Source organism: Labrus bergylta, chromosome 13 (genome assembly GCF_963930695.1).
Source record: "Labrus bergylta chromosome 13, fLabBer1.1, whole genome shotgun sequence".
Lineage (NCBI taxonomy): Eukaryota > Metazoa > Chordata > Actinopteri > Labriformes > Labridae > Labrus > Labrus bergylta.
In genome coordinates this window covers 6,067,817-6,094,290 of record NC_089207.1, presented here as the reverse complement: position 1 = coordinate 6,094,290, position 26,474 = coordinate 6,067,817, and the positions used below count along the sequence as shown (strand labels likewise).

General features: G+C 39.1%; 1 protein-coding gene across 2 annotated transcripts; it reads right to left on the bottom strand.

Moving 5' to 3' along the window:
- Positions 1–51: 51 nt before the first annotated feature.
- ppp2r3b (protein phosphatase 2, regulatory subunit B'', beta) lies at positions 52–22,966 on the bottom strand. Of its 2 annotated transcripts, XM_020633928.3 has the most exons (14): positions 22,804–22,966; positions 21,893–22,289; positions 11,867–12,052; positions 11,429–11,532; positions 10,655–10,757; positions 9,213–9,287; positions 9,009–9,095; positions 8,015–8,171; positions 7,360–7,420; positions 7,165–7,254; positions 6,128–6,303; positions 4,418–4,536; positions 4,205–4,311; positions 52–1,466 (listed from the first exon to the last, which is right to left on the bottom strand). In XM_020633928.3, exons 2-14 carry the CDS (start codon positions 22,244–22,246, stop codon positions 1,328–1,330), a joined length of 1,758 nt encoding a protein of 585 aa, XP_020489584.1. In that variant the 5' UTR covers positions 22,247–22,289; positions 22,804–22,966; the 3' UTR covers positions 52–1,327. The 2 variants fall into 2 exon arrangements, with proteins under 2 accessions (XP_020489584.1, XP_065818027.1); XM_065961955.1 differs by lacking the exons at positions 21,893–22,289; positions 22,804–22,966 and adding an exon at positions 14,778–15,277.
- Positions 22,967–26,474: the final 3,508 nt, after the last annotated feature.

Here is a 26,474-nt window from a genome sequence, read left to right as displayed (position 1 = left end):
GAGAAATTAAACTGCACAAGCTTTTGTTAGAAATCACAGGTTTCTCTCTGGACTCTTTAATTAACCAAGGCTTTATTATGAATTTAAAGAAAAGCACAGCGTTTGTAAATTGGTTCCTTTTGTTTTGTGAAAGTACATTCAAATGACTTCATAACATAGAAAAACAATATTTCTAAAAACACTTGCCAAAACCATATACAACACAGCAAGCACCAAATAAATATTTACACTTATTTATAAATCCATCTCTAATAATTTAGAACCCCACCTCACACAGACAGAAAGTGGACATCATAATGAATACAGACCTGTACAATATACCCAGCGTGTCAGTGTGGACTGTGTGCTCGTGTGTACAGCAGGCTTTAAGGTGGCTTGTTTGGCATTTACAGAAACTCCTCATTTCAGCAAAACATCTATGAATACATTTTTTTTTTTTTTTTTTTACAGTTTTCCGTTATCACTGGAATGTATTAGCCAATGACATCAGATGAGAATTAGTTCAAGATCCTGAATCCAATCTACGTGTTTTATGTGCAAAACATCCAGCGAGCTCCAGTGTGCAAAGAATGCGATTTAGCCCGTGTGAGTGTGACAACAGCGCTGATGAAAAAACACTCGACAACACATCATCTGTACAAAGCGTTACATGCAAACCACAACCCTCAATGTGTTGCCACGGCGATGAAGCAAAGGTCTGAATGAGCTGCTCGTGTCATAAAGTTGGTATTGGGACTTAAAAAAAAAGAAAAAAAAAAAAGGGATCAGGTAGAATAGAGATGTTCCGATATCATTTATGTCAAACTGATATCGATCTGATACCCATGGTTGGATATCATCAGATACAGAGTGACAAATTGGTGAAAAACCATGATTTCTGACATTTTTCTAGCTTAAGCTTTATACTCTCTGCCAACCCCCCCACTGTTGTTGGTTGTCGCATGATAATTTACCTGAAACCAGTTCATTATTGGGGGTCCAATTGGTTATGACATCTGTGTAATAATGGCAGACTCAATGGCAGTTAATCTGGTGTTGGTATCGGAATGTGATACCGTATTGTGCTCAAACCGCGTCACATCTCCCGTTTCCCAAATGTGTAATACGGTATCAGATTCCTCCGGCACATCCGACCCAACAGAGCTCCAACAGAGTCGTTTGGCACTGTGATCACTTCCAGTTTAATGAAGTGTTGCCTGGTATGCAGGATGGGAACCGGCCTGAACCTGCAAATCTTTCTAGCTTGAGGAGATTCGTCCAATAACTTTGTGTGTCTCAGCAGATGTGTGAAAAAAAACAAAACCCAAAAAACCTTCAGGATGTCGGGTCATTCATAGTCGTCTTCATATTCATATTCATCCAGGTCGAGGTTGCAGTGTGGACTTGGGATCTCAAAGAAGTGTCTCTTTGTCAGACCCAGGTCAGTGGAGATGTGCTGCCCTAGAGGGCTCAGAGGATTTTCATACCTAAACAGAAACATGGAGAAAAGGTTATATAGCACTCAGAGGGAGAGTTTGCTTTAGTTCATAATATGGTCAGTGAAACACAGTGAGGAGAACTACTTACTCTGGTGATTATGCAACAGCACAACCATGTCTGTTATGAGTATTTTGCTGTTCTGCAAAGCGTAAGAAGTTAACTAAACCTTTCTATTTGAACGGTAAATTTGAAACTACCACCAGAAGTTGAATAACCTCGCACAAAGACTGAAAACGGGATTACTTTTAGTCTATCCAAAGTTACCCCTAAACCTCACTGAGATACATGTTATTCTTCTTGTTTGTATAATCTGTAAACACGAGTCCCTTCTGGTTGCCTAGTGACCCAATCCAATCCAGCATGAATCCAAAAAGTAACCAAATCCAACCATGAAATAATTAGACTTAGACTTTCTTTATTATCATACAAACTTGTACTTTACAGTGCAGATAAGAACGAAATTTTGTTGCATTTGGCTCGTTGTAGTGCAGGATAAAAAACAGCAGCATGTATTTAAATATAAAAATAAAATTAGGTGCAGATATTATAGTATAGTATAGTATATAGTTATATATATATATAAATAATCCAAACCTTTACTCTAGCAAAGCCTGGATCTGTTATTTATGTGGTGTCTGAGACAGTTTAAATAGTTAGGGTTAGGGTTGAAACATATTTAATGATGAGCTTTAGAGCTGCTGATATGCAAAGCCAAGTCACTAGTTCCCCCATATCGAGTCTTGATGCAAAACGGAGCTAGCTGGCTGCTTTTAGCTTCATATTTACCGTACAAAAGCAGAACAGCAAATAAGAGTTGTTCCCAAACAGACATTTTCAACACATTTTTCAAGACATTTTCATCATTGTGACTGGAAAGGACAAAGGAGTAGTACATAAAGGCTGGACGAAGATGGTGCAGGAAAGACTTTTCTTAAGAGGAAGGATAAAACCAAAAGCTGTCCGGTCCAAAAACAGACTCCTCGCTCTAAGACGTGCCACATACACACACCATGCTGCCTGACAGAACTACAATCTGCTGTCAACAGGTTGATTCAACTGGAGGGTTGCGGGCAGAAGCCAGGAGGGGGTTTAGGACTAGACTTTCTAAAAGAGGAAGAGGAGAACACTTAGTCCCTGCTGGTACCCTGAGTGTCTTACCTGTTCTGGTTAGCAGTCTGTCTTTAGAAGTCGGTGGTGTTCCTAAAACCGCCATACAACATTCCTGTCAACAGCCTCATCTATCACTGACTCTCTCTCAGAGGGGCTCTGCTGCCCGACACAACACCGGCTTTAGCAAGGAGACATTCAGCTCTGTCATTCTGCCGTTAACATCCTATACTTAGAAAGATCACCTTGTGTTAGGTGATTTTACAAAATTACATCAAAAACTGTAAAGGCATTATAATCTACATACATGAACTTTGACATCATAATGCCTTACTCTACGATAAACTGTCATAAAAATGTTCTCAGATTATCCAGTTTCTGCCGCGACAAGTAGAAACATGTGCAACAAAAGTATTTTTCCACACTTGATTACAATACTAAAGTAGCTTTACAGAACTCATAATGTGGATCATTTGTTTGTAATAACATCAATCAGTCACAACGACAGTCAGGACCCCTTTGTATTTAAATGTATCTGCTGTTTTAAACAAGCTAACCTGGCACACAACTGCTGATTTGCTAGCATTAGTCCTGAATGTAATTTTATTATATCATTCCTTATCTCAGAAATAAGACAACACTCACCTTCTAACTGCATAGAGCGGGAATACATATTAAGTGATCAAATGACCTATTATTGATTTTTATTCCTCTATAAGAAATGGCCAATCAGGGATCTGCCATTTCTTCTTTATAAATGCCCTCACATTTTGCTTGACAGATTAATCAGAAGGACGATAATATCGGCAGTTATTAGCAAATCAAGTGACTATCGGTATCGGCTAATTTGATCTCCGATAAGAGTCTATATTACTAGGTTTAATCAATTTAAGTTTATTATTTATTTCATAAATGATAATTTTATAATTGTTAATTCCTTACTAAAAATTAGTCTTTCACTGAACTGCTGATAGTCTGGCCAATAAAGGCTTTTATTCAACTGTAAAATAAATACTTTTTTCTTTTTCTTAATTATACCTTATTCCCAAGTGTTTGATAACTGCGTTTAAGGGAACAACACAATAAATGTGTGTGTATCTATATCAATCTATTGCTAAAGATCAAAGCTAGATCTAAGAAAGATATCGGCCAATATATCTGTATCAGCATTTTCTCTCTTTTTAATATCAGTTCTAGTATCTGCCCAGAAAAATCCTATATAGGTCGGCCCTTACTATTTTTGTAAAACACTTTGCTTATCTCCTGTTGTAATGAATATGCAAAATGAATAACAATCTCATGTATTTTAAGCAAACAAATAAAGATGAAAAAAGAAAAATGGCTGAAATTGATAGAAAAAGAAAGCTGTATTTGAGAAATAAAGAAATTCTGCTGCTGGCAGAAAAGGTACACCAGACAACTGCCTTTAAACAGCAACTCATTTTAAATATGTAGGAGGTATAATTTGTTTAGATTGTGAAGAAGAGTGGTTAATTGTTAACGTCCAACTTTACAATTGATTTAATTAGTAAGTTAGTAAACTGATAATCTGTGATCCAGAATGATGATTGGAGCCACATCTACACATCACATCCACTTTATGTAAACGCAGACTTACACGTCGTTGCACTGATCGTTGGCGGCCTCTTCAGCCACCAGGATGTCGTACTCCTCTGCTGCATATTTCTCCCAGTCTGACATCTCCTGTCCGTCTGTCTCCAACTCCTGAAAAACATGAACAGTTACATGATCCACTTGACCTCTGACAGGACAACAAGTCATGGTGCTATCTCACATCTGCTGACAGCCTATCAGAGTTGAACCTTCTTACCCTGATCACGGAGAAGGGGTCCTTCTGCTCGTGGTCCAGGTACTTCTCTATGTTGAAGAACGTGTCGAAGAAGATGTGGGACAACTTGCACCTTTTAAGGTCCCGCAGCGTGATCTTACCTGAACCAAAAAAGGAGGCAGTTCAGACAGAATCAACACTCTCAAACTCGAGCTCAAGCAGTGACTGATTATTTCTGGTGTGGGTATTAAACTATACACAGGGGCTCAATGGAAGGATTGTTATATTGACCTAGACATCAAATGTAGCTTTCAAGATTTTCCTGAGACTATGATGACTCAGTAAATATTGAGTTTTGGCCCCGACAAGCTCCATAAATCATTTTGTAGACTGTTAAACAGATAATTGACATCTTTATTTGCTTACTGATCAAACTACAAAGATTGGCATATGATGTTCAAACTTGTGCTGCAGCAAATCTTTTTCTTTCATTATTTATTAACCTGTCAATCATTTTTTCCCAATTAACTGAATTCTCTGTACTCTTTGAAATGTAAAACAATGTGTCTGTAACAAGTTATCAGAGCTCAGTGACAAGTCCTCAAACTTTTTTTTTGATTGAGAAACAAAGAAAATACATTTTTAAACATGTAAACACAAAAAGCAGCATAGTGTCTCATCTGAAAATCTGTTAGACAGAAATGTTTGGAATTGTGCTCAATGATATGAAATCATCACAACTGTTCAAAGAAGATCAGACTTAATTGGATAAACTGGATAATATTTATTATATCATGTTGATTTTACTGTCATAAAGCTGCTCAAAAAGCTCTGTACTACTTGTTAAAGCCCAGACACACGTTTGTGTCTGGGTGTGAGTGCTCTGATCCGTGCTCAAGTCCCGTACACTTCCTTGGCCCTGGCTCACTTTGAAGAGGTGTGCATAAGCACGGTACGGGACAACTTTGCTAGTGTGAGTGCGCCCTGAGTTAAGTCATCAAATGAGACTTGCAGCCTGATGGTTGGTGGCTACAGTTCAACTTTGACAAAGCGTGAGATGTCTAGGTGGACTTACAATAAGACATAAACTTGATTTTATTTTCAACTCTTCCCCCAACAAACAACTCCTTAAATAAAGTGATTTTTATGCCTTTGTAGCATTCAGAAATCTTAGTTTTTGCTTTTTAAAGAGTAGAAAAAAAACAGAGATATCCAGTTCTGTGTTCCTTTTCAGACATTTGCTGGGTTGTTATGAAAACGTCATAATAGTCCTCTTATCTGCATATTAAGTCATTATCCATGTCATCAAATATAACATCTCCATCTACCACAGACAAGAAATCTCAAAATAATTTAAGGGCAGACTTAAAAATCGGCTAAAAATGTATCGACGGGGGGGGGAGGGTTCAGATTACACGTTCTGTTACACAGCTCCTATACTGCAGAATACCAGCAGGTCGACTTAGGGTCACATTCTTGAGGTGGCTATCAATACTAAACATGCATACCCTCACCATGTACCAGTGTCTTCTAAATGGGAAGGCAGTAAAGCTAAGTGCTGGAGGGAATTTGTCGACAGTGTGGATGACACCAACAGCTGGCTGTCCCGATCAGTTAGCCAGCGTTTCATCTATAACTGTTCACTCAGCTTGTGATCAATGCCCCCGGCCTGAAACTGTGTCTGTGGAGCCTGTCAGATTGATCGGTGTGCAAACTTCTGAAAGTTGTATAAATGTAAAGACTGTGGCTTACCTTCCACCTCAGGCTTGACCAGGTCCAGCATTTGGCAGAGGCAGTCCTCGAAAGGAAGGGGCTCGATGGCCATGGTCTCCAGCTTCTGACACTGCTCCTCGTAGAAGTACTCCAGCTCGTACATGCTGAGCACCCCATCCCCGTCCAGGTCCATACAGCGGAACCAGTACTCTATACTGGAGCCAAATAAAGAAAAAGGCCAGTGAGCAAGGGTACATGTGAGAAAAGACTGTAAACAAACACAAAATGTAAAGTGACTTAAGGAGCTATGCTTTATCACCTCTTCTCTCCTCCTGTCACTCTGAAATCATTCTAGCTCTAACATAACGGAGAATCCCTTTAATGTATGGTAAGGACACAGAGAGCAAGGAGGTTTCTGGAGGAGCTTAGAGCGAGGAAACGCAGGTGTACCCTACCTGAAAGTCTTTTATATCAAATTACATAATGTAAGCTAAAAACTCTTTGACACACTTTATTCCCGTAACTTTCACATATTGAGAGGTTACATAATGTGCAACCAGCTCGAGTGTTACAGCCAACTCTTCAGAAAATCATTTTAACAATTTTAAATTTCAATTTGTCGCGGGTTCACTCAAATAACATTTTTATGACAATTTATTGTTTCGCCGATAACAATAATCCAAATGAATAAAATGTGAAGTTACAAAAGAAAATAACAGATCTAAAAAATACAGGACAATAAATGATTAAAACAACAACATCAATAATACATCTCATTCATTACATTTTAAAATTAAGATTTTCTGTCTGTTTGTTAGAATTTATGGGGGATGGGTGGAAAGTTTTGAAATTGTTTTTCAATCATTCAATCAATTTGTATCTATGTAGCAGACAGTCAAACAGAAGTGAAAAGAGCAGGTCTGTGCTGTACTCTTAAATAAACCTTTTTTCAAAGAGACCTTGCACAGGTGGTCCACAATGAGCAGTAATTGGTAAGATTAGATTTTTAGACAATTTACAACTTGGTCACTATGGTGAGCGTTAGCATAATAAAAGCACCCTGTGTGTCTACATACCTGGTTTCAGTCTTCTTGTCTTCTTCAGAGATGAGGAACCACACAAAATCAGCGTAGCTCAGTCGCCCTTCCTTAAACATCCGTCTGTCTCTGACAGAAAAACAAAAGAAAAAAAACAGCACAATCACTATTGGAACAAAACCTAAATTAAATCAGAATGAATTGTTTACTAGGTAGGATAAGCTTTCTTCTTACATTTTGTCTTGCCTTGTTACCGTTCCTGAGAATATTCTCTCAATCATCTTATGGGAGATGGCTGGGAAGAAAAGTACAGATTACTTACAATCCTGACTCATGGGGATAAAAACAGCTCTCTCTTTCACAACACATGTAATCCATTCTCTCAGACTGTAAATCCAGAGAAGCTAATGTAGCTCTGTTTTATCTTGACAGTGCTATAAATCCTCTGGTCATCATTTTGACCATATAGTGGCAGAAATTGTTCCAGACATGGCGTCATTCGAGCAGAGTATATACGCTGCTCTCTTATTGATCTCGTGTCTCATTTCCCCTGTCTCACTCGCAGGCCATCAACCAGGAACATGTGGTGTTGAGTGTGTGGGGAGAAAGCGTCAAAGACAAGTCTTTCTCATGAGTACGTGTTTGTATGTCAGTAGCAGAACAAGTAATATTTACTAATTCTTTTCTTGTACTTTCATCCCAACAACTGGAACAATAAACACCAGGAAGATGAAGCTAATTAGGTGAGTATGACAAATTATCAGCACTTGTCTTATGTCATTGCTTTTTTTTCTCTCCATATGTGGCAGGATATAAAGTGAATCCAAACACACCACATGTGAAACCAATACATTATTCTACAGTTTCAGTGTGTTCTGGTGTCATGTACCTTGGTCATTGTGCTGTGCCAGGTCCTTCTGGTCAATGTAAAGGTCGTGGTCAGTATCCAGCTCCCAGAACTTACAGTAGATAACATAGAAATGTTCATAGGAGAAGAACTCTGTCAGCTGGTTCACGTCTTCTTCCTGCTCCAGCAAAGCCACGTTCTGGGATGAAAGGGAAAACATAAGAGTTGAGTTGAGACAAGTTATTTTCTTTATTATGAACTGTGAACATCTGTCAGTAATATCAAAACTGTTTGTTGTTCTTGTCCAATATCTTTTACAGACAAACATGTTACTAGACTTTGACTGACCACTGTTGTCAGTTGTAAATGCAAACTGTTTGACAGTGTAAACAAGAACAACAACATTATGGGGTTGGGCTTGGTTTTATCTTCACAAAGAGTTGTTTAGAAAATCAGATGAAACTGCTGACATATTAATGTACGTTTCCAAGTGCGCTTATCCAAAGCGACGTACATCAGAGAGTAAAACACTAATCCATTCATACACCGCCACCGAAGCAGCAGGAACAATTCAGGGTTAAGTGTCTTGTCCAAGGACACAACAGACATGTTGCTCAGCTTGGGATCGAACCCTTGACCTTCTGGGTGACAGGCGACGACTCTACCAACTGAGCCACAGCCGCCACACTTAAATCGTAACGATGGCCTAAAAATAGTATTTTCTAAATAAACCCCATTAGGTTTTTAACACAAGGATTCTGCAATCCTGCAAACATAGTGGTTAGCAAAAAATAAAATACACAGAGCACTCAATTAGATATGCTATTCAGCTTTAAGAATAAGAATAAAAAATCAAACCATGTGATTGGACGAATGAAATAAATAATTCTATTCAATAACTTCAAATTGACTTCAAGGAAATTGAAGGACTTTTAAAGGCGGGTAATTAAAACATTCAATGTTTTTAGACGTAAGGACCAACAGACCACTTTAATCTTAAGACAGAGACAAAAAAGAAAAGAAACAAACTGTGTACCTGAAGAAAGTTACTTTTCCTGAGTTCAGTACATGTTATTTTTCCATTCCATGACCGGTTCACATTGTAGAATATCCTCTGAATCACCTGAAATAACAGTTCACAATCTGAGCATTTATCGCTGAAAAACAACAAAATTTTAATATTTAAAATTTTCACTACTTTTTAAAAAAACATTATTTGTAATTTAATATGGTACTATACCGTGGTGATGTATCTTGAGTGAAAGTCTGGCGCCTCCTTCAGGAAGGCCAGGCCTGCGTGTGTGTTCACAACATCCTGCAAACATAAAGTAAAGTCAGCTCAGTTTGTGTGTAGTGATTGTTTGACTCATTTCCATAACAAAGTCCACAAAACTAACAAACACAATTGCAAAAGAGCAACTCTGTGACCTGCTGCGCACACACAGTGAGTTCAGTTAAAGAAAGGACTTGAATGGCAAACTACATCTGTCTTTCTTATTTTTGTAGACAGGACAGATGACATTCAGAGCAGGAATATAAATGCATACTTATTCAAACATCAGAAGCTGTCAGTGTCTATCTACGTCATTATGTCATACCATATGCTTTATAAATTGGGCTGTATAAATAAAAGGCACCAGGCCTCGTTGGGAGAGGCCATCAAATGTAAATGTTTCTTTGAAGTCAGGAAACACTGGGTCGACCGGTTTTGGGATGATCTTAAGCCTTTCTGATTGACAGCTAACTGGTGAGAAGGCCATAGTAAAGACGTTTGCCAGTGACTGCTCTTAACCTTCTCTCCTTCCTCATGCCATAAAGTCACAGGGGGTGTGCTGCATTTTAAATGAACTCTCGCTAAATCCCTGCCATGAACCTACCCTGTGTCTTTTTTTTTTTTTTCTCTTCCCTTCTCTTCTGCTGAGGGAAAGAATTGTTGACATAAACGCGAAGGCGGCAATGAAATTAAAAGGCCTTATTTCAGGGCAGCCGTCGTGCCTCTTTGACTCTTACTGTGAGAAATTAAATCATAGAGAAACACATAAATCACAGGGCACAGGAAACAGGCGGGGACAGTCAAATCTACTCCACTGCAATCCGCTTTTCATTCATCAAAACAGTCAAAGCCGATACGCTGAACAGAACCATACAAATTAAACAGCGTGTGCCACAAGGCATCTCTGTTGGTATGCTAACGGGTGTTCAGTGCAGCCCAGCCACTCCTGCCAGCATGAAAATGAATCAGGTGTAGGGCGGGGGCCTGTGTGGAGCAACAACAGCTTGTCAGGGGGAGTGAGAATACAAAAGCTAGCACAGTAGGTCCACATGGTACGACTGAACCAACAGTCAATTAGACTATTTCTATGAAACAATTCGATCAATCTGCTCCATGTTTTTAGGGATTATTTCGGGGCATTTTTTTGTTTTACATTAAACAAATCTCCACTTCCTTTTTTCGACTTTGTTCATTTCTGCTGAACTCAACTCCATCACCACGGGGAACCTCTCTTTATTACTGGCTCACAGTAACGTCCCTGAATGATTCCCCCACCACATTAAAAAAGCACCGCCTCAGCAGCACAGTCCTAAAATTAAGTCCAGTTTGCACCATCCCAGCCAATGCAATTTAGCTACCCCGGCATTTGCCAAGTCCAGCCCTCTCCCTGGGTGTGCTGCAGCCAGTACCTGCAGGAATGGAATAAAGTCGTCTTGTTCCAGGTAATTACAGCCAGGCTTGGCCAAGAGGTGCACAAATTTAGAAGCGTCGTCGTGACGGGTCTGCAGAGTTCTGGAGAAGAAAAGAGAGAACAGATGGTTGCAAGGTTACTCAGTCCTTTGCCTTTATGTTCTCTCTATCCTTGTTATCATCCTTTCAAGAGCGCAAGTTTTTAAAAACTGTTCCCCTGAAATGTTTAAGTGCAACTTTAATACATTCTGAAATTAGGATTCTGAATCAGCGCCTTGTGATTTCAAGTGTTGAGTGTTAAAGTAGAAACAGCGGAATAATCCAAGTGTGTGTTGTGGCCTCTCGTCTAAGAATGGCTCAGTCATGAGCTCAAGTCAAAGGCCAGGTCCGTGCAGCCCTCAGGAGGCTAACACATTAATACAAGAGCATGCTTATTGCATACGAAAGCATTAACCACACTGCTAAGTGTGCAGCAGCCATTACAAAAAGCCCTGCAGTATTTCTTTCAATTTGATCTGTATGTGACTCTGAACGGATGTTTTAATTCAAATACTGTATATGGCAAACAACCATTCCCTTGTGGGTATTTGTGAGGCTTTTATTCAATTACTTCTGTTAGCAGATAAAAAGGCAAATGTCATAATAGTAGACAGCTGCGTACAGCGTCTGTTGTCTCAGCGAGTGGTCATCATTGTTCAAAGGCGATTGTGTATGTGTCATTTGGCTGTGAGTACACTAGAGGTCTTGTGAGAAAAGAAGAGGCATTGTCTTACTTTCTCCACATAGCCACAAATTTGTGAACAGACACGAAGCCCGTCCTGTCGCCTCCAGCCAAGCAGAACAATGGCATTTTCCAGTAGAGAGGGCACTCGCAGGCCTGGGGAGAAATGGGGCAGTGTGTTGTGTTCAGAGAATATAAAAACAAGTTAAGCAACATGCTAAACTTTCTACATTTACTTGCAAATTTTCAGGCAGAAACGAGCGGAACGACATAAGTGGGTTACATCACTTAAAGACTTCCCTGAGGAAACCTAACTGTCATATCACTCTTCACTCAGGTCCCCCTTAAGGCCATTGCTAACATTCATCATGGGGACAGAGATAATATTTTCCGAGAGGTTTAAAAAAAATTATAATCGGCAAACATTTTGAAAGTTGGGCTAAATTGCTTGGTGGCAGCTGAACCTCCATGCTGCAAATCACATTCTCACCTTGGCAACCTGCCCCATGTCCTCAATGGTGGCCCTTTCATTTGGGAATTGGGAAAATATTTTCTCAACTTTGGAAATGAGGTTGTCGATGTTGATGTTGGCTTGGGGCCGGCCCAGGGGGAAGTAAAACTTTGGAATGCTTTCACTCAGCGCTGTGGTGACGGGCTCCTCCGTCCTCACCTGGGCCTGAGACAAACAGAGAGATACAAACTGTTAGCCACTGATGCTGGCTAATGCTAACAACTCACAGCTGAAGCAATCCAGCATGTGCACAGGCTCGCCTTAACACAAAGTTTACGCTGCTTTACTTTAACCACATCTTTCACTAGCCCCAGGGCCCATCAGGGAAGAGCAATCATAATCATTATCCATTTATCTTTAATTGCTATCACTGTGCTGCATAATGAAGTAATCCTTTCTAATACATTTTTACATTGTAATAGATGTCAATTAGGATGTACTTATGTGTAGAATGAACTGACTGAAATCATGACAAACCGTAATATGTTTGCAACTTGTTAGCGTCATCTGTTTAGGAAATTATGATGATGATGATGGTCAAAAGAGTAAGGACATGAGTGTGATACAGAAGCAGGTAATATCACGACTAAAATACTAGACATGTTTACAATATATGTATATGATAATCTACTCAGATACACAGCCTCACATCCTTTTGTATGATAAACACAAGCATTTGAACATAAATAAGTTACTTGGATGCTTTTGAGTATACATTTATGTAAGTTGGGTGACAAAGTGGAACATCAGTTCATTTTGAAAATGAAGATAAGTGATAAATCACTGCAGGATAATAATCACCACATCTGTGGCATCACGGTAATGTTTACAAATAGGTTCTGGTATTTTACAGCATGATCCATGATCTAAGTGTAAACAAAGAGATAGCTCTAAACAGCATGAGAAATGGTGACACATGACACATCACAACCTCTAACTTTGACTTATTAGTAATAATAAGTTAATGCTTTTAACGTTTTTCTTTGGGTTAGTTATGTTTAAAAACAGACCAATATTTCCAATCATAAGTTAAGGAAAACACAGGTTGTTTATTAAAAATAAATCAAACTCAGTTTTTAGATGATATGCTCCAACTCTCCTAAACGGCTATGTGGTCAAATTTTATACACACTTAAATTGTAGGAACAATATCAAGGTAGTCAATATATCTGCTCCTTCATGAGATTTTGACTACAGAAAAGAAAATGCATTCCTATTTGTTCATTTGAGCCTCTCAGTAAGCTAGGACTGTGAGCCAGCATGGAAAATATAATGGCCTTTGAAGCTACAGGCCTGAATGGAAAACTTACTCAGTGTTATTAATTATAGCTGCTCTGTTTCTCCTTTGGAGTGTCAAATTTTAAAACAAACTAGCAGTGCTTCCTCAGCAGACAGTCCCTTTAAAGGACTAGTATGGCTACAATGTCATGATGCAAAAACTTGTTTTCCCTTAGAAAACTATGTACCTCACACAGGTAGTCAGTAACAGCCCTGTACATTGAATTTTCTGGACTGACATATGATGCAACAGATGTCAAAGTGCTGCACTTCGCAGTAACACAGAATTTCAGTATGTAACAACCTAGATCTTTCTCTGTGTGCCTAATAACAACATCTGCCAGAGGGCCAAAGTAACAGCTTTGTGTGAGGTCTCTAAAGCATATGCTTTGAAGCCATGTGACGATTATGTCACTCAACAACACTGAAGCCACTTCTTTATGTATTGATGAATTTGTTCGACACCAGTAGGATTTACCAAGACAAAGAGTTGTCTTGGTCAATCATAATCTACTGTGTGTCCATAATATAAATGACATGAATCAGTAAAGACAATATCACAGACTCACACAAAGCCAGACACATAACAAGTATCCAAATATGTCTCTATGTTGAGCATATTAGCCAGTTACTAAAAACAGGCCAAGCAGAAAATGCTTTGCTCTCAGTCATCAAGACTATTTACATGACTCAGGAATCTGCACACTAGATCAGTTTCCATGGCTTATAATAATCACATAAACACAAAAACAAGGCCCTCTGCTAAAAGCTAAAAATACCATTTTTCAATGAAGCCAAGTTTGCAGCAAATACGAATAAAAAAAATCTGCTTAGCAAGCACAAAATCATAGAGGAGTGCATGAAGGCTCTAAAGCAAGTCTTTTTCAACAAGAATTTGTGTGACTGTTTCTTTCTAATTTCTCTTAAAGGTAACTTGCTCAGGCTAACATAATAAATGAGAAATGCTGATGATCCTCTGATCTTCTCTGTCCCCTGTGCTGGTGTCAGCTATGGCTATAAAAGGACATAAACATCTCCTGTTGCCCTTCCCAGCACTGTCCCCACTCTCTCTTGCTTAAAGCTAACAGCTAACAGAGCTCTTGAGCACAACAGCTAAGCCCCGTGACATTTTGCACATCCACAATGATGTGGTTGTAAAGAGGACAGTTAAGCAGCTGAGGGTAACATACCACACACGATTAAACATAATCGAATAACCAAGGCTTAAATCTCATATCTCTCTGAACAAAAGAAGAATACCTTTCCCTGAAACAACTGCAGAAGTTATTCCCTTACAAAGGGGGAAATGATTGTATTGGGATCAGATTTCACAGGCACAGTAATATTCTATATGTTTAAAGTTTAGAATTCCTGTGATGTAACTGGGCGTTGGTCCTCACTTGTCCTGGATAAAACTGGCTTTATTTATTTACCCTTTGTTAGGAATACTTAGTGAGAGTGAGGATTAGTGCAGTTAATTTAGTTTAAAGGCCAGGGATTTATTCTAAGACATGTAGTCCAAAATACTAGTCCATATTATTAGACATGCCCACAGGCTGACAGGGCCACAAACGCCTGTACGTTAAGAGGGTACACTCATACAAACACCTGCCTGTCCTTGCTGGAAGGCTTTGAGCCTCTTCTTGAATCGAGAGGGCAGCACAAAGTCACAGCCGCGTGCCAGCAGAGCCAACTCCTTCCTCAGGTCAGGGTCCTGACGCAGGGAGAGCTCCCTCATCCTCATCCTTGCTCCGGACAGGACGGGGAACACATAAACACAAACAACACTCAATCCAGAGTTATCCTCTTGAACGTACAAATCACAGTGTACTAGTCAGCTCTGTGAGCGAGGGGCAGTGGCAGCAGTGGAGATCCTGTGTGTGTGGTGTCCCTCTGATTGTCCTCTGTCAGAGTGAGAGCCTCTTAATGCAAGGGAGCAGCTGCTACTGTGACTCTCTCTCCCATTCCAGATCTGGTCGCACAATCTTAGCTCTGCCTGCCGCTCTGTCCCTGTCTCTGCCTTACATGTGAACACACACGCGCACACACACACATATATATGCACACACACTGCACAGGGTCAGGAAGCCCTTGCCTCAAAGCTGCAGGGGAGATAAGAAGTGACGGGCTGTATGCGTGTGGGAGTCACTTAGTGTATGTGTGGAATAGGAGGGGTGTGTGCAATGGATCTGCCCTTCCCAGTTTGCATTCCTCACAACTCATGAAGGTTATGTAAAGAGACAGGCCTGTTGTATCAGCACGCTGCTGCTACAGAACCAAATTGAAGGGATGCACCTCAATGCTACAATGCTCACGTTCAATGGCCTTCTGAAAAGCTACCAAAAGCTTCAGAGAAACTTTACTTGTGCTCTTGTGGTGCAAATTTAAAAAAAATTCAAGTAAATCCAATAAAGTGAATGAGTGTAAAAACAGAAGTGTAACTTCTGCTAAATCAGCCAGCGTCTGTTATTGTATCATAATAGCAGCACTGGCAGAAAAAATATACTTAACAAGACTTCGGCAAAAAAACAACAACAACTAACAACCTTGGTATGACAACTTGAAAAGAGCTCACAAGAGTGTGGCTCAAATCACCTGATGATACACACACAACAGTAAGAAACACTGAGAAAATAATTACCTATTCTGCTTCCGATCTCATGGCAGTGTTTTGCCTTCTCTTTGCAAGCTTGGGCTGCCAGCCATTCCACATCTTATTATAGTTGATGGGTAGTAGGGGGTTTATGCCAAATTCAAAGAATGATGTCCCAACCAGTCTGCGTCTATTAATAGCGCCAGCAAACACAGTTTGGACAATCCAAGGAACAACATCCAGAGATAGAAGGGTGTATCTTTAGTCCTCCAACAAACATCTACTTCCGGTTGATGTCCGGGAGTGATGGCAATTACATCAATTCACCATGAATGTGCTGATCTAACAGCTCGGGGGTTGCCTTCACTGTACACAAGGAAAGCCCAACATCTACATAATGTAAGACTGAATGAACCGTACCCAGATGTTCACATCATTAGACTACGTGAATAAGCCTGTATGTGTTAATGTTTTTGTTATTTTACAATAAAAGTGAAAGCCAACCCATGGTATTTTTAGTTGACAGGCTCATAGCGTCCACAGTTTTCCACCGGTTTCTGCTCAAACCCAGTTCCTGTTATCCACCACACAGGACACTGCACACGCTTGATAAGCTGTTTGTATGATGGCTTCTCACACTGGCTGCCTTTTGTTCACGCTCATCAATTCAAACCAAATATGGAAAGAGAAGCACTAAGGCCAAAATATAACCTGTTAGATCACATTGAACTGTCAACTCGCATGGAACACCGTTGTGTCTGTTTTTGTGCGTAAGCAAACAATATTTGAAGTGTGTATCACAAACAGTGGTCCACAACGCAGTAGGGATAATGATGTGTTTGTTTACACATGAGGCAACTCTACCATTGATGTTTTAAAATCAAGGACACGCAAAGCCAGTGAACAGCAACCACAACACAGTCTCAATGTGAGCTCCCCCTCATCATGTGACTTTTAAATAACCAGAATGGACAAACTACAGCAAGTATTACCAAGTAACAAAATTATCTTAGGAGTTAGTGGAGGAGGAGATAATCTGGTTGTATTTGTTCCCACTCAAAACCAATTCTGATACTTGAAACTGCAAAATCTGCCCTTACAGAGTATAAATCAAGTTCAAACCAAAGTTATTGCATGGAAATTCTCAAAAAGAGCAGATCTAGGTGGTAGTCTTTCTATTCACAGAAACCAGACATTCACACACTAATGGCCTGGGCAAGTACTTTTAAACAGTGGCAAGGACAACAGCTATCTGCTGTGGCCTTCTAATCTGGGTAAAACAACTTTGGGGAAATTAAACACTGAATTAATCCTAAACTCTAAAAAACAAAGCACTTACTTTTTTTTGAGGGAGTATACATTTCTCAATCAGACTGGTTTATGAACTGGCCTGATACTAAATCCTTCATGGATTAGTGATTGTATCCAAGGCCTTTACAATACTGGTGGGGGTTGTATTGAATTACTCCAATTGCAGGAAGGTTGTCCAAATCCCAAGTACTATGTTCACACTCTAATGGTCTAGTGTGACAAACACAACGTGAACCCAGACTGACCCAACAAAATGTGTAATCTGTGAACTACCGGTAATTAATTTGATAAGTACAAAAACATGTGTCCAGACATGTTTACTTCATTACATAACAGATGAGCTTATGAAACACAAATGAGTTAGTAACTATTGGCAGGTTTAGGCTATAGAGCTCCCAGCAGTAAGGTGACTTTTACAAGTTAGATGAGCTTTAATCAAGAAGGAATTCATAACAGATACTTTAAAACATTGATATTCAAGACACAACATGTAGCAGACCACAGTTGTTTGAAATAAATGACAGATGGGTGGAACACAAATACTGATCAAAACTCCCCAGAGGCTTCTCCATGTTGTCAATACAAGCGTACACAGTCACAGTGTCCCACAAAAAATACTATATTTGTCTGCATCAGCAACATGATTTAACCAGTGACATGTGCCTAAAGTGGCAACTCATGACTATGGGGTAGATCCACAACTGGCCCACAACATTGAGTACTAAACCCAAATCCAGAAAGCTCAAGCTTATCCACCAAAATCATCTGTCTGAGACTGGGATTTGGGATACATGTGAACATGGCCCAAAAATAGGTCCTATTGACTGACAACATGGTGGGCTCCGGGAAGGCTGACATGCATTACATGATGTAGGCAGATCAGCTGGTTTGCATCACAGTGAAACAAAAACAGAGCCTGACAGTTATCATGGAGGTCTGCCTAGATGTCTACATAGTCTACATGGCACCAGAAGTGGAGCAAAGGGGCAGAAGACTAAAGAAGGAATCTGCAGATAAGAGGTTACTGTAAATACCCCCCCCCCCACCTAATACAACAATAATAAAGTGTTACTACTATATAAACACTGACGGTTTATTAGTATTTAGAGACACCCGCCGTCGTGATCAAGACCATTAACTACTTTTAATTGCATTTTACATACTGTCCATATTTAACAGGAAAATGTTACTATAGAGCAACTTTGAAAATGCAAATATTGATCTACTCTGTTTGTTGACATGACCAAAACTTACATGCCAAATTTTCCTCAAAAGCTGTAATATTCATATTTAGAGTTGGTACTATATTGACTTAATTTAAATAATTGTTTTAAGTGACATTAAGCTGCACAGGCAAAAAATGAATGGATCATATGCACAAAAAAGTATGAGGAAATAAAACTTACTTTTCAGACAGTGAAAGTAACCCAACTTATACAAGTCTTTTGTGACTAATAATACCACATCCATCTTTGGGGAAAACATTCACAGATTACAGACAATATAGTAAAGTTAGTACTTTCTTCAGGGATTGAGCTCTGAGTTATTTATGACTATGCCAAGGTACTTAAACAGCTGCTTTTCTTAATCAAATATCTTTACCAGGTATGTGTAACCTTATCAACCAATTCTAGTGCCGACGGCAGTCTGCTTAGTTGAGGTGATCTATGTTTACTGCAGACAAGCAGTGCTAAGGCTAATGCATAAATAGGAGCAAGCTTTGCAGGACATTCAGTTGATGTAATTTATCTATTTATCTTTATCACACTAAGCCTTGTCTACTCAATTGAATGTTAAAAAAGGTTTAAAATTGGTGCATATCAGAAAACATACAGATGCTGATGTTTCTTGATACGCCTGTATTGTTAAATTATATTAGCCTGTCAGTACTTCTGTAGAGGTTTAAAACAAATAAACAAAAAGGGTTAGGCTCAAGGAATATTTAAAGCATGCAAACTAGTTTGACATACACCTCATATTTCTTTGTACACTCTTACATTGGGCCTTAACATGCTCAGTCAAAGCCAAAACCCAAAAGCTGCCATTTTACACTAAAACACCCCCAAGTTAGGAAGACTCCAAAATAAAAGGACTTGTGGGTAACAGTCTAACACTCAGTTCTCTCAGGAGGGTAAGACAGGCAACTGATAACGTGACCCTGGACCCCTGCTTCAAATAGCTTCAATAGGGCTGAGCCGTACGAAGTGTGTTAAAAATAAAGTCACATCTTGAAGAATAACCTCATATCCTAAATCTAGATGCTGAGAACATACTAAAAAGTAAACACCTAAGTTATTTTCTTTCTAATGCTCTTCATTTTTAACCTCTCTGTGACTGAGTGTGACCTTCATACAAATAAAAGAAAGAAAATTCTGAGCTTCACAGCAGCACTGACAGTTTGGCCTTAATGAGGAGCTCATATTTACTGTACATGATGTAAATACAAGATCTACCACCACATATTCTGACAATGAGCAGCATATAACTGAAGTTGTTTCAGAGTAAATTACAAGGGATGAATGTTCTGCCACACCTCATCTCACTGGCTAGAGTTCTGGGTATTTAATGCCAACACACGGGAACCAAGGCTATCTATATCAGTGTCTGATGTCAAAGTCACACCAGCTGTTCCAGGCTGCACCAGCCTGACATAAATTGAATTTTTCACTAATCCTTTGAAGAATGCATCTCTATGCAGGAATTCATTTTGTTGTCTTAAAATAGAAGTATTACTTTATATATCCTCACAATCCTTTTAAAAAGGAGTGACACAGTGTTGCCACATGCCATGACATATCACAGCAGAATACACAAACTGTCCAGCAGTTGCTTTATTTTAAGCTGGGGTGAGAGAGTGGCATTATGGGTCAAGAATCAATGGGAGGAAGAGACATCATGTCCTTTTCAGCCCCTTCCACCTGTGATTGTGTGGTTTGAGAAATGTAGAATTTCTCAGCGAGTCACAAAAAGGCCTTGGTCAGACTATGTTTTGTCAATTTACACGTGGGAATTCTAGTGTGCAGAAGATCAAGAACGTTAACTTTGATGCCTTTGCTAGCATTGAAGACTTTTTAATACTCTTCCACAAAATATCTAGTTAGACTGAAATATGTCTCACAATAATTACAAATAACAACTCATCATCATCTGAAAGACAGGATTTTCCTTGTTAAGTCAGAGTAAGTACAGATATCGCACCAGTGACCACTTGCCTCCTCATGCCTGTCTTTAGCATGTCAACAACATGTAGAAAGAGGAGTACCTAACAGGAATTGCCACAGCTGTCTGGCTGACTCACTGTCATCACCCTTACTATGATCACAATGTCCCTTCTTGAAAGAGGCAGAATCATTGAACAGACACATTTGAGCCTTTTAAATGTGTAGTGGTGCTGCTTGATTGTTTCTGTAATTAAAGCAGGCCCAAGTATACTATTCCCTTCTAGAGACTTCAGTCACACCACAATAAAATCTGCAGCCCATAGGCCGAAAGAAGTTACCAGGGATAGGCTAGGTTCAGACACTCCCACCTCCCATACCACACTCAAGGGTGAGGCATGGACATTTGGAAAGTATTTGACTTACAATCACAGCATTTGCCTACAGACATGGAGGCTCCACTATGATGGTGCAGGGTGGACAGTCATTGAGTCTCCCTGATCCTGTAGGATACTCAGCAGCCTCTTGTGGCCAGCCTTGGAAAATGAACTTTCTAACTTTAGGGCACTTTTTAAGTTACAGTACCTCGGCTGAAAGATACTTTCAAACCGTTGGCCAGGAGGAGAAAGATTTACTATGAAGTCAATAACTAGTAGTATCGTTCTGTGTCTGCTGATTTGAAATTTACAATATATTGTTGTTGCAGGATTCACAAGTTAACAAACACGAAGAAAGTATAGTAAAGATCAACATAATCTGAGATAGCAGATACCTCTCTAGGCCTTTCTAACAGCAGACATTTTGAAGTATCGTAAAAGAAAAAGCAAAGGTCTTACTACCTGCGCCTATGTTGGTAAGTAAGCCCAGTAAGTGTGACACATTAAACCCTGATAATAAAGAGCCTAAATGTAATTAAGCATTCAGTAAAATATTCTTACATCTGCACTTTTTCTACCGCAAAAAAGCCTGTCTTCTGTAAAAAATAAAGGCTGATTAGCACTAAGTTTTGGCAACTTTTAATGTATGTTTTGTAGGTGTTAAATAGCTAAACGCTTTGTTCAAACTCAACCTCTAAAAAACAAACAAGAGCATAACAATCCTTCATCATCTCCTTGGCCTTAGTGATGTATAAAGCACATGCGTATTGCTGAGGCAGTTATTAACTTCATTCCAGTACTGGAATGCATCCCATTGTTTAGGTGCATTAAATACACCCTACACCCTATCTGAGTGGTGTACAGTCTACTTTAATACAAAAGAACCATTTGAAACTGTGAATTGATCATCAATCTGGGTTTCAATTATATTAAACTTACACAAAAAAAAATAATGGCACATGCCACATTCTATCTGCACCTTATTTACCTATAATTTATTGCTAACACCTGCTGCCAAAAATGGACAAGGCTTAAGGAGATTGTGTAACATACTCTTAAGTTATTGGTATCTCAAGATGGCTCATACTGCCAGACACACCTTGTTTTGTACATTTTATGAAAGAGCCACCTTGGATGCCCTGTAGCTTGGTGATTTAAGAACCTCTTAATCTTGGCAAAACCTGCTTAACTGTTTCATTACAATGTTGATGAGAATGATGAGCTACATGCTTAAAGAAAATCTGGTGATACACTCCTTTAGTTTTGTTTGTTTACTGTTTGTATTTACCTTTTTTGTGCTGACAGACCGCCGTAGTACTCTACCATTGGGTCCAGTCATTCTTGTATTACTGCTACTACCAGAGGGCAGGGTGCTGGCAGATGGGGGGCTGGAGGGAGTACCAAGGTGGGCAGGCTTCTTTTCTGCCAGGTTCTTTTGGGATGCAACATTGTTGTTCTCGTTGAAGGTCAACAACCTTTTGTCCTGCGGTTCCCCACTGCTCAGGTCAATGTCTTGTCCAGTTTTGATTAGGTCAAGATAATCCTTGAGAAGTGACTGTGTGGCAGGATCACTCAACCAGTTAAGAAAGAGCTCATCCACTTTCATCTTAAGAACAGGCTGGAGGACTTGTGGTGACGGCATTTTGCAGTGTATTTAGCTTCTTGTCTTCTCCAAACGAACTTACCTGTGTGGAAATAAGAAGTAATGTTTACAACACACCAACTTGCTTCTGTGTTTCCTGCACAGCCGCTGTGAATAAAAAGGGGGGGGGGGGTACTGTACCCGGAGGAGTCGAATAAGTTGTTGTAAACACAGTGTCTGATAGGAAAAAACCTTGCAATTGCTTGGTATCAGCTGTCCTTGCTGTGAGTTCACAGAAAACACTCACTGACGTTATTGAATTTTTTTTTTAGCGCGAAACGTCAATGACTTCACCCGCAGGCGAAGTAAACGTGAACCCATATTGACCCTGGTAAAGTTGGCTATTTATAACTTCTTTGTCAGAAAACAGCTGCTTAGAGTAGGTTTAAACCAGCAAGCATCGGTTAAAGCTGTCAGACTACTTAGAAAAGGAGGATCCCGGGGTCGACAGAGTAAGTAACGTTGTCGTGGAAGAAGCAGACAACAACAGTTTGTTAGCTAACTATAGCGTTAGCAGGCTTACTTTACGTTTTTCCTCGATAAACAAAGATACAAACCTTGGGGGTGAATAAACTGTAATGTCGAGCAGGCTCTACAATACGTCCCGCATGGACGAAGATGTTCCACGCACGTCTGTTTACCTGTGAATTAGAAAAGTAACGCTAGTATCTGCGGTGTCCATGTTACCCCGGGTGAAAGCGGAGCAGATAACCGCAACTTCCCAGGCTCTCTCGTTCCCCTGGTAACCACTACGTGTTATCGCGAGACCTTCCGGGTGATAGTTCAACCTGCCCAACGCGGCGGCTCCTCTTCTGATAAAACAAACCACCTGTTGAAGGTTTTGTTTTCCTTCAAATGATTGAGAGAATATTGTTGCGGTGTCCTTCATTTTAAGCTCCAGTAGGCCTAGTTTGTGACTGAATTGGAAACTGCGTTTAAAAAAAAAAAAATAATAATAATAATTTCAGGTCCTGCGTCCAATATCTTCCTCAGGTAAATGAGCATAAAAAGTGTTTTCTAATTAGTTGCTGAAAAATGACACTGTTCGATATTTAAACACAATATTGGCCATACGATAAGATAATAATATATATAAGTATCACTGCTGTTTTAATACACAAAAAGCCTTTCAATGATGAGGTAGGCATAGCGATCAGACTTCTCCCTAAATAGGCCTTCTGTTATCAGCAGGTATTCTGAAATGATATTAAATGGTTGTAAAACGCACAATATTTCCTAAGTATTATATAAGGTTATTATTGAAGTATGAAAAAAGGAAAAATAATCTAGTAAAAAGCATATCCAAAAAGTGTTGTAGTAGGCTTTATACCTTGCTGTGAACATTTGACCTTTTCATCTTGTAAATTGATCTGCAGCAATCTTGCATTTTTAATACATTGATGTGCTTTTGATGTCAAATGAATCTGTAAATCAGTCACTGTAGGCTATGTTTTAAATAATGTAGCAGAAAACAAGTATTTTTTTGCCTTGATAACTGATAGTAAAGTGATACTCAAGTGCATTATCTCAAAATTGCACTCAAGTAGGCTACAGGTCACTAAATGTATTTTTTTAATTCTACCACCACCTGTACTTTCATTTTATATTTTTGCAAATCTAGACCCAATATTTACAGTCTATGGTCTAGACCAGGGGTGGGCAACTGGCGGCCCGGGGGCCACATGCGGCCCCCATCAACCCTCAACGTGACCCTCAGGTCAATTTTTACATATCAATTAATTGGAAACATGAAGAAAACATGACAAAATCTGCCATAAAATCCAGAAATATGTCCATAATAATATTTGATCCCTGGTATATGTTGATTTAAATTTTAGACATAATTGATTGTAATTGTTTTTGTATACTATAGTTTGGCCCTCTGGCAGTAAGAATTCAATTAATGTGGCCTCTGCTGTCACCAAAGTTACCCATCCCTGGTCTAGACATACCTTAATTATCGAAGCTACTTTCATATAAAGGGTCAGCACAATTTAATAATTACCATCTTTCTTTTTCTTAACTCACAACTGTTTGTTTTTTCTGCTGTGCAAAATCCAAATGTTAACTTGTCATCTTTGTAGCACTCATTTTCAAGAAATGAGTCCTTCTGTGCGTTCAATTTAGCCTCTAATGAACTTGGTCCAGACTTTTTTCTTTTGCACGAATAACAACAATACATCTGTGTCTAACTCCCCTCTCTTTTCTCTACTCATATTCCATCTCCATTGAAGCAGCTGGGCTGAGCACCTGGTGTGTACGAAGCTAAAGATGACTGTAGGGAGGAGTGGTCCCTGATATCTCAGCCTGACTCGCTGCTTCCCCAGCGTAAACTCAGGAAACACAAGTAAAGGTCAGTGTTGAAAAGGTCACTGTATTTCACATCAGGGACAAAAAAAAAAATGAGTGAATTGTTTTAAGCACAATGGGACTTTCCAACTCTGTATCTCAAACTTAATCTAAAAAGCAGGTTTCCGCCACCAGTGATTTCAATTAAAGCATATTTAAGTGATGATGAAACACATGTTGGATGCACTTAAGAGGCTAAAATGTAACATGAAAACTACAGAAACAGATTACATGATCACAAGGTCAGGCATTAATGTTACAATAACTATTTCACTTGGAATTACTCTTACACAAGCATTGCAACCAAACAACTTAATCACTTCCCATCTCCGTACTTTTGGGTGATTAGAAAATATTGTGCAATGGTATTTTGTCCTGTAATCAAGATTTGTTGCAAATGCTATGTTTGTTTAACATGAACATTTTTTATTGCAACATAAAAATGGTTCTGATGCCATTTTTGAAAGCTTTTCGAGTCAAGAATGAAAACGTTGATTCCTGATGAATAGGCTTGAATGTTGACTTACCACACAACCTTTAATGATATTTTATTTCTCTGTGTTTTTAGTATTGAGGACATAACGGACACCTATCACCCCAAACATCTATCTTGTGAAATACCACGTCTGAAGCGCCTCTAGTGTGGTTATTTAAAAGAAATGAATGGTGGTTCCATTGTTGTGAACAAAATTATTGACTGCATTCTTTCTGATTGCTTCCCTTGATAACACCGATAAACCCATTGTGAGACATTCAAAGTTGTCTGAGGCGCAGCACGTAATGAGAAAGCTCTTTGTTCTTCGGAACAGTCTGTGGTTTAGAAACATGTGTTTTAGAGCCTAATCAATATCAGAAATGAGAGGAGAAAAAAATGAAGGTCCTGAAACTTTCAACTCTGCAACTTTTCAAAGCGTAATTACAGTGTACAAATAGGATTTTACCCAAAGCAGTGTGCATGATGTTGCTTCTTTATTTTTTATGCCTTGAAGGACGTTTCAAAGCTTTGGCCGAGGCTGAAACCACAGGGGGACAGCTGGTTAGCGTAGAAAAGTGTGAGGAGTTGGTGTGTGCGTCTCTCTCTCTTTACTGCTGTCAGCTATGCTATATGGGTGCTCTGTGAAGAAGGCGATGAGCAGCAATCTGCTCTAATAAGCCGAGTGAATAAAGTTGAAAGTGTTGTGTTGTAGTTATGTTCTGTAGAGAGTTATTTGACTGTAGTCTAGGCAAATAGTGGAATACGCATTCGGCTACAATTATTTTTTTATTTAGCCTCACTTATTACTTTACAATTATTTTCAGAATGATGATTTTTTATTCCTTAATTGAAAAGTACAAAAAATAAATTAGCCTCCTTTACAAAATCAAAATGTGACTCTCAGATGATTGTTTGAACTCTGGCTCTTTTAACTTCCTGAACATGCTGCTGCTGCAAACTTTAAAGTTAAAACTTTCTGTCATTTTGGTTAAATACAACAGATACTTTCATTATTAAAACTACGCTTCTGATGGATTATAAAGTTGGTAAGATTACTCTTTTCCAGATCTGTCTAGTCTGGTCTTTTACTTTTGTTCAGCAGTTAGTTTCAAACAGCTGATTTCGTTACTAAACATGTGAGACAAACCAAAGTCATCCCACTAAATTTATACCAAAAACCCATTCTGATATTTCAACATTATTCTTATTAGACAAATCTAAAGTACACATAAGGTGTTGAAATCATACTCTGGAACAAATTTTATGTGATGATTTGGGGATTCATATTTTAATCTGATCAAACTTGTTCAGTAGGTACTGTAATGGAAAAAGTCTCTGGAATGACTATAGTAAAAATAACTACAGACTAGACTTTGTCAGAAGTTACAAGGTACATTAGTTAGT

Bases quoted from the DNA above. Each gene is read 5' to 3' on its own strand.
- ppp2r3b (XM_020633928.3), bottom strand. From the start codon at position 22,246: ATGCCGTCACCACAAGTCCTCCAGCCTGTTCTTAAGATGAAAGTGGAT. The intron at 9,096-9,212 runs GTATAGTACCAT...CTGTTATTTCAG, and splicing joins ACTCAAGATACATCACCACG to GTGATTCAGAGGATATTCTA. The intron at 4,537-6,127 runs GTAAGCCACAGT...TTTTTGGTTCAG, and splicing joins GGTCAAGCCTGAGGTGGAAG to GTAAGATCACGCTGCGGGAC.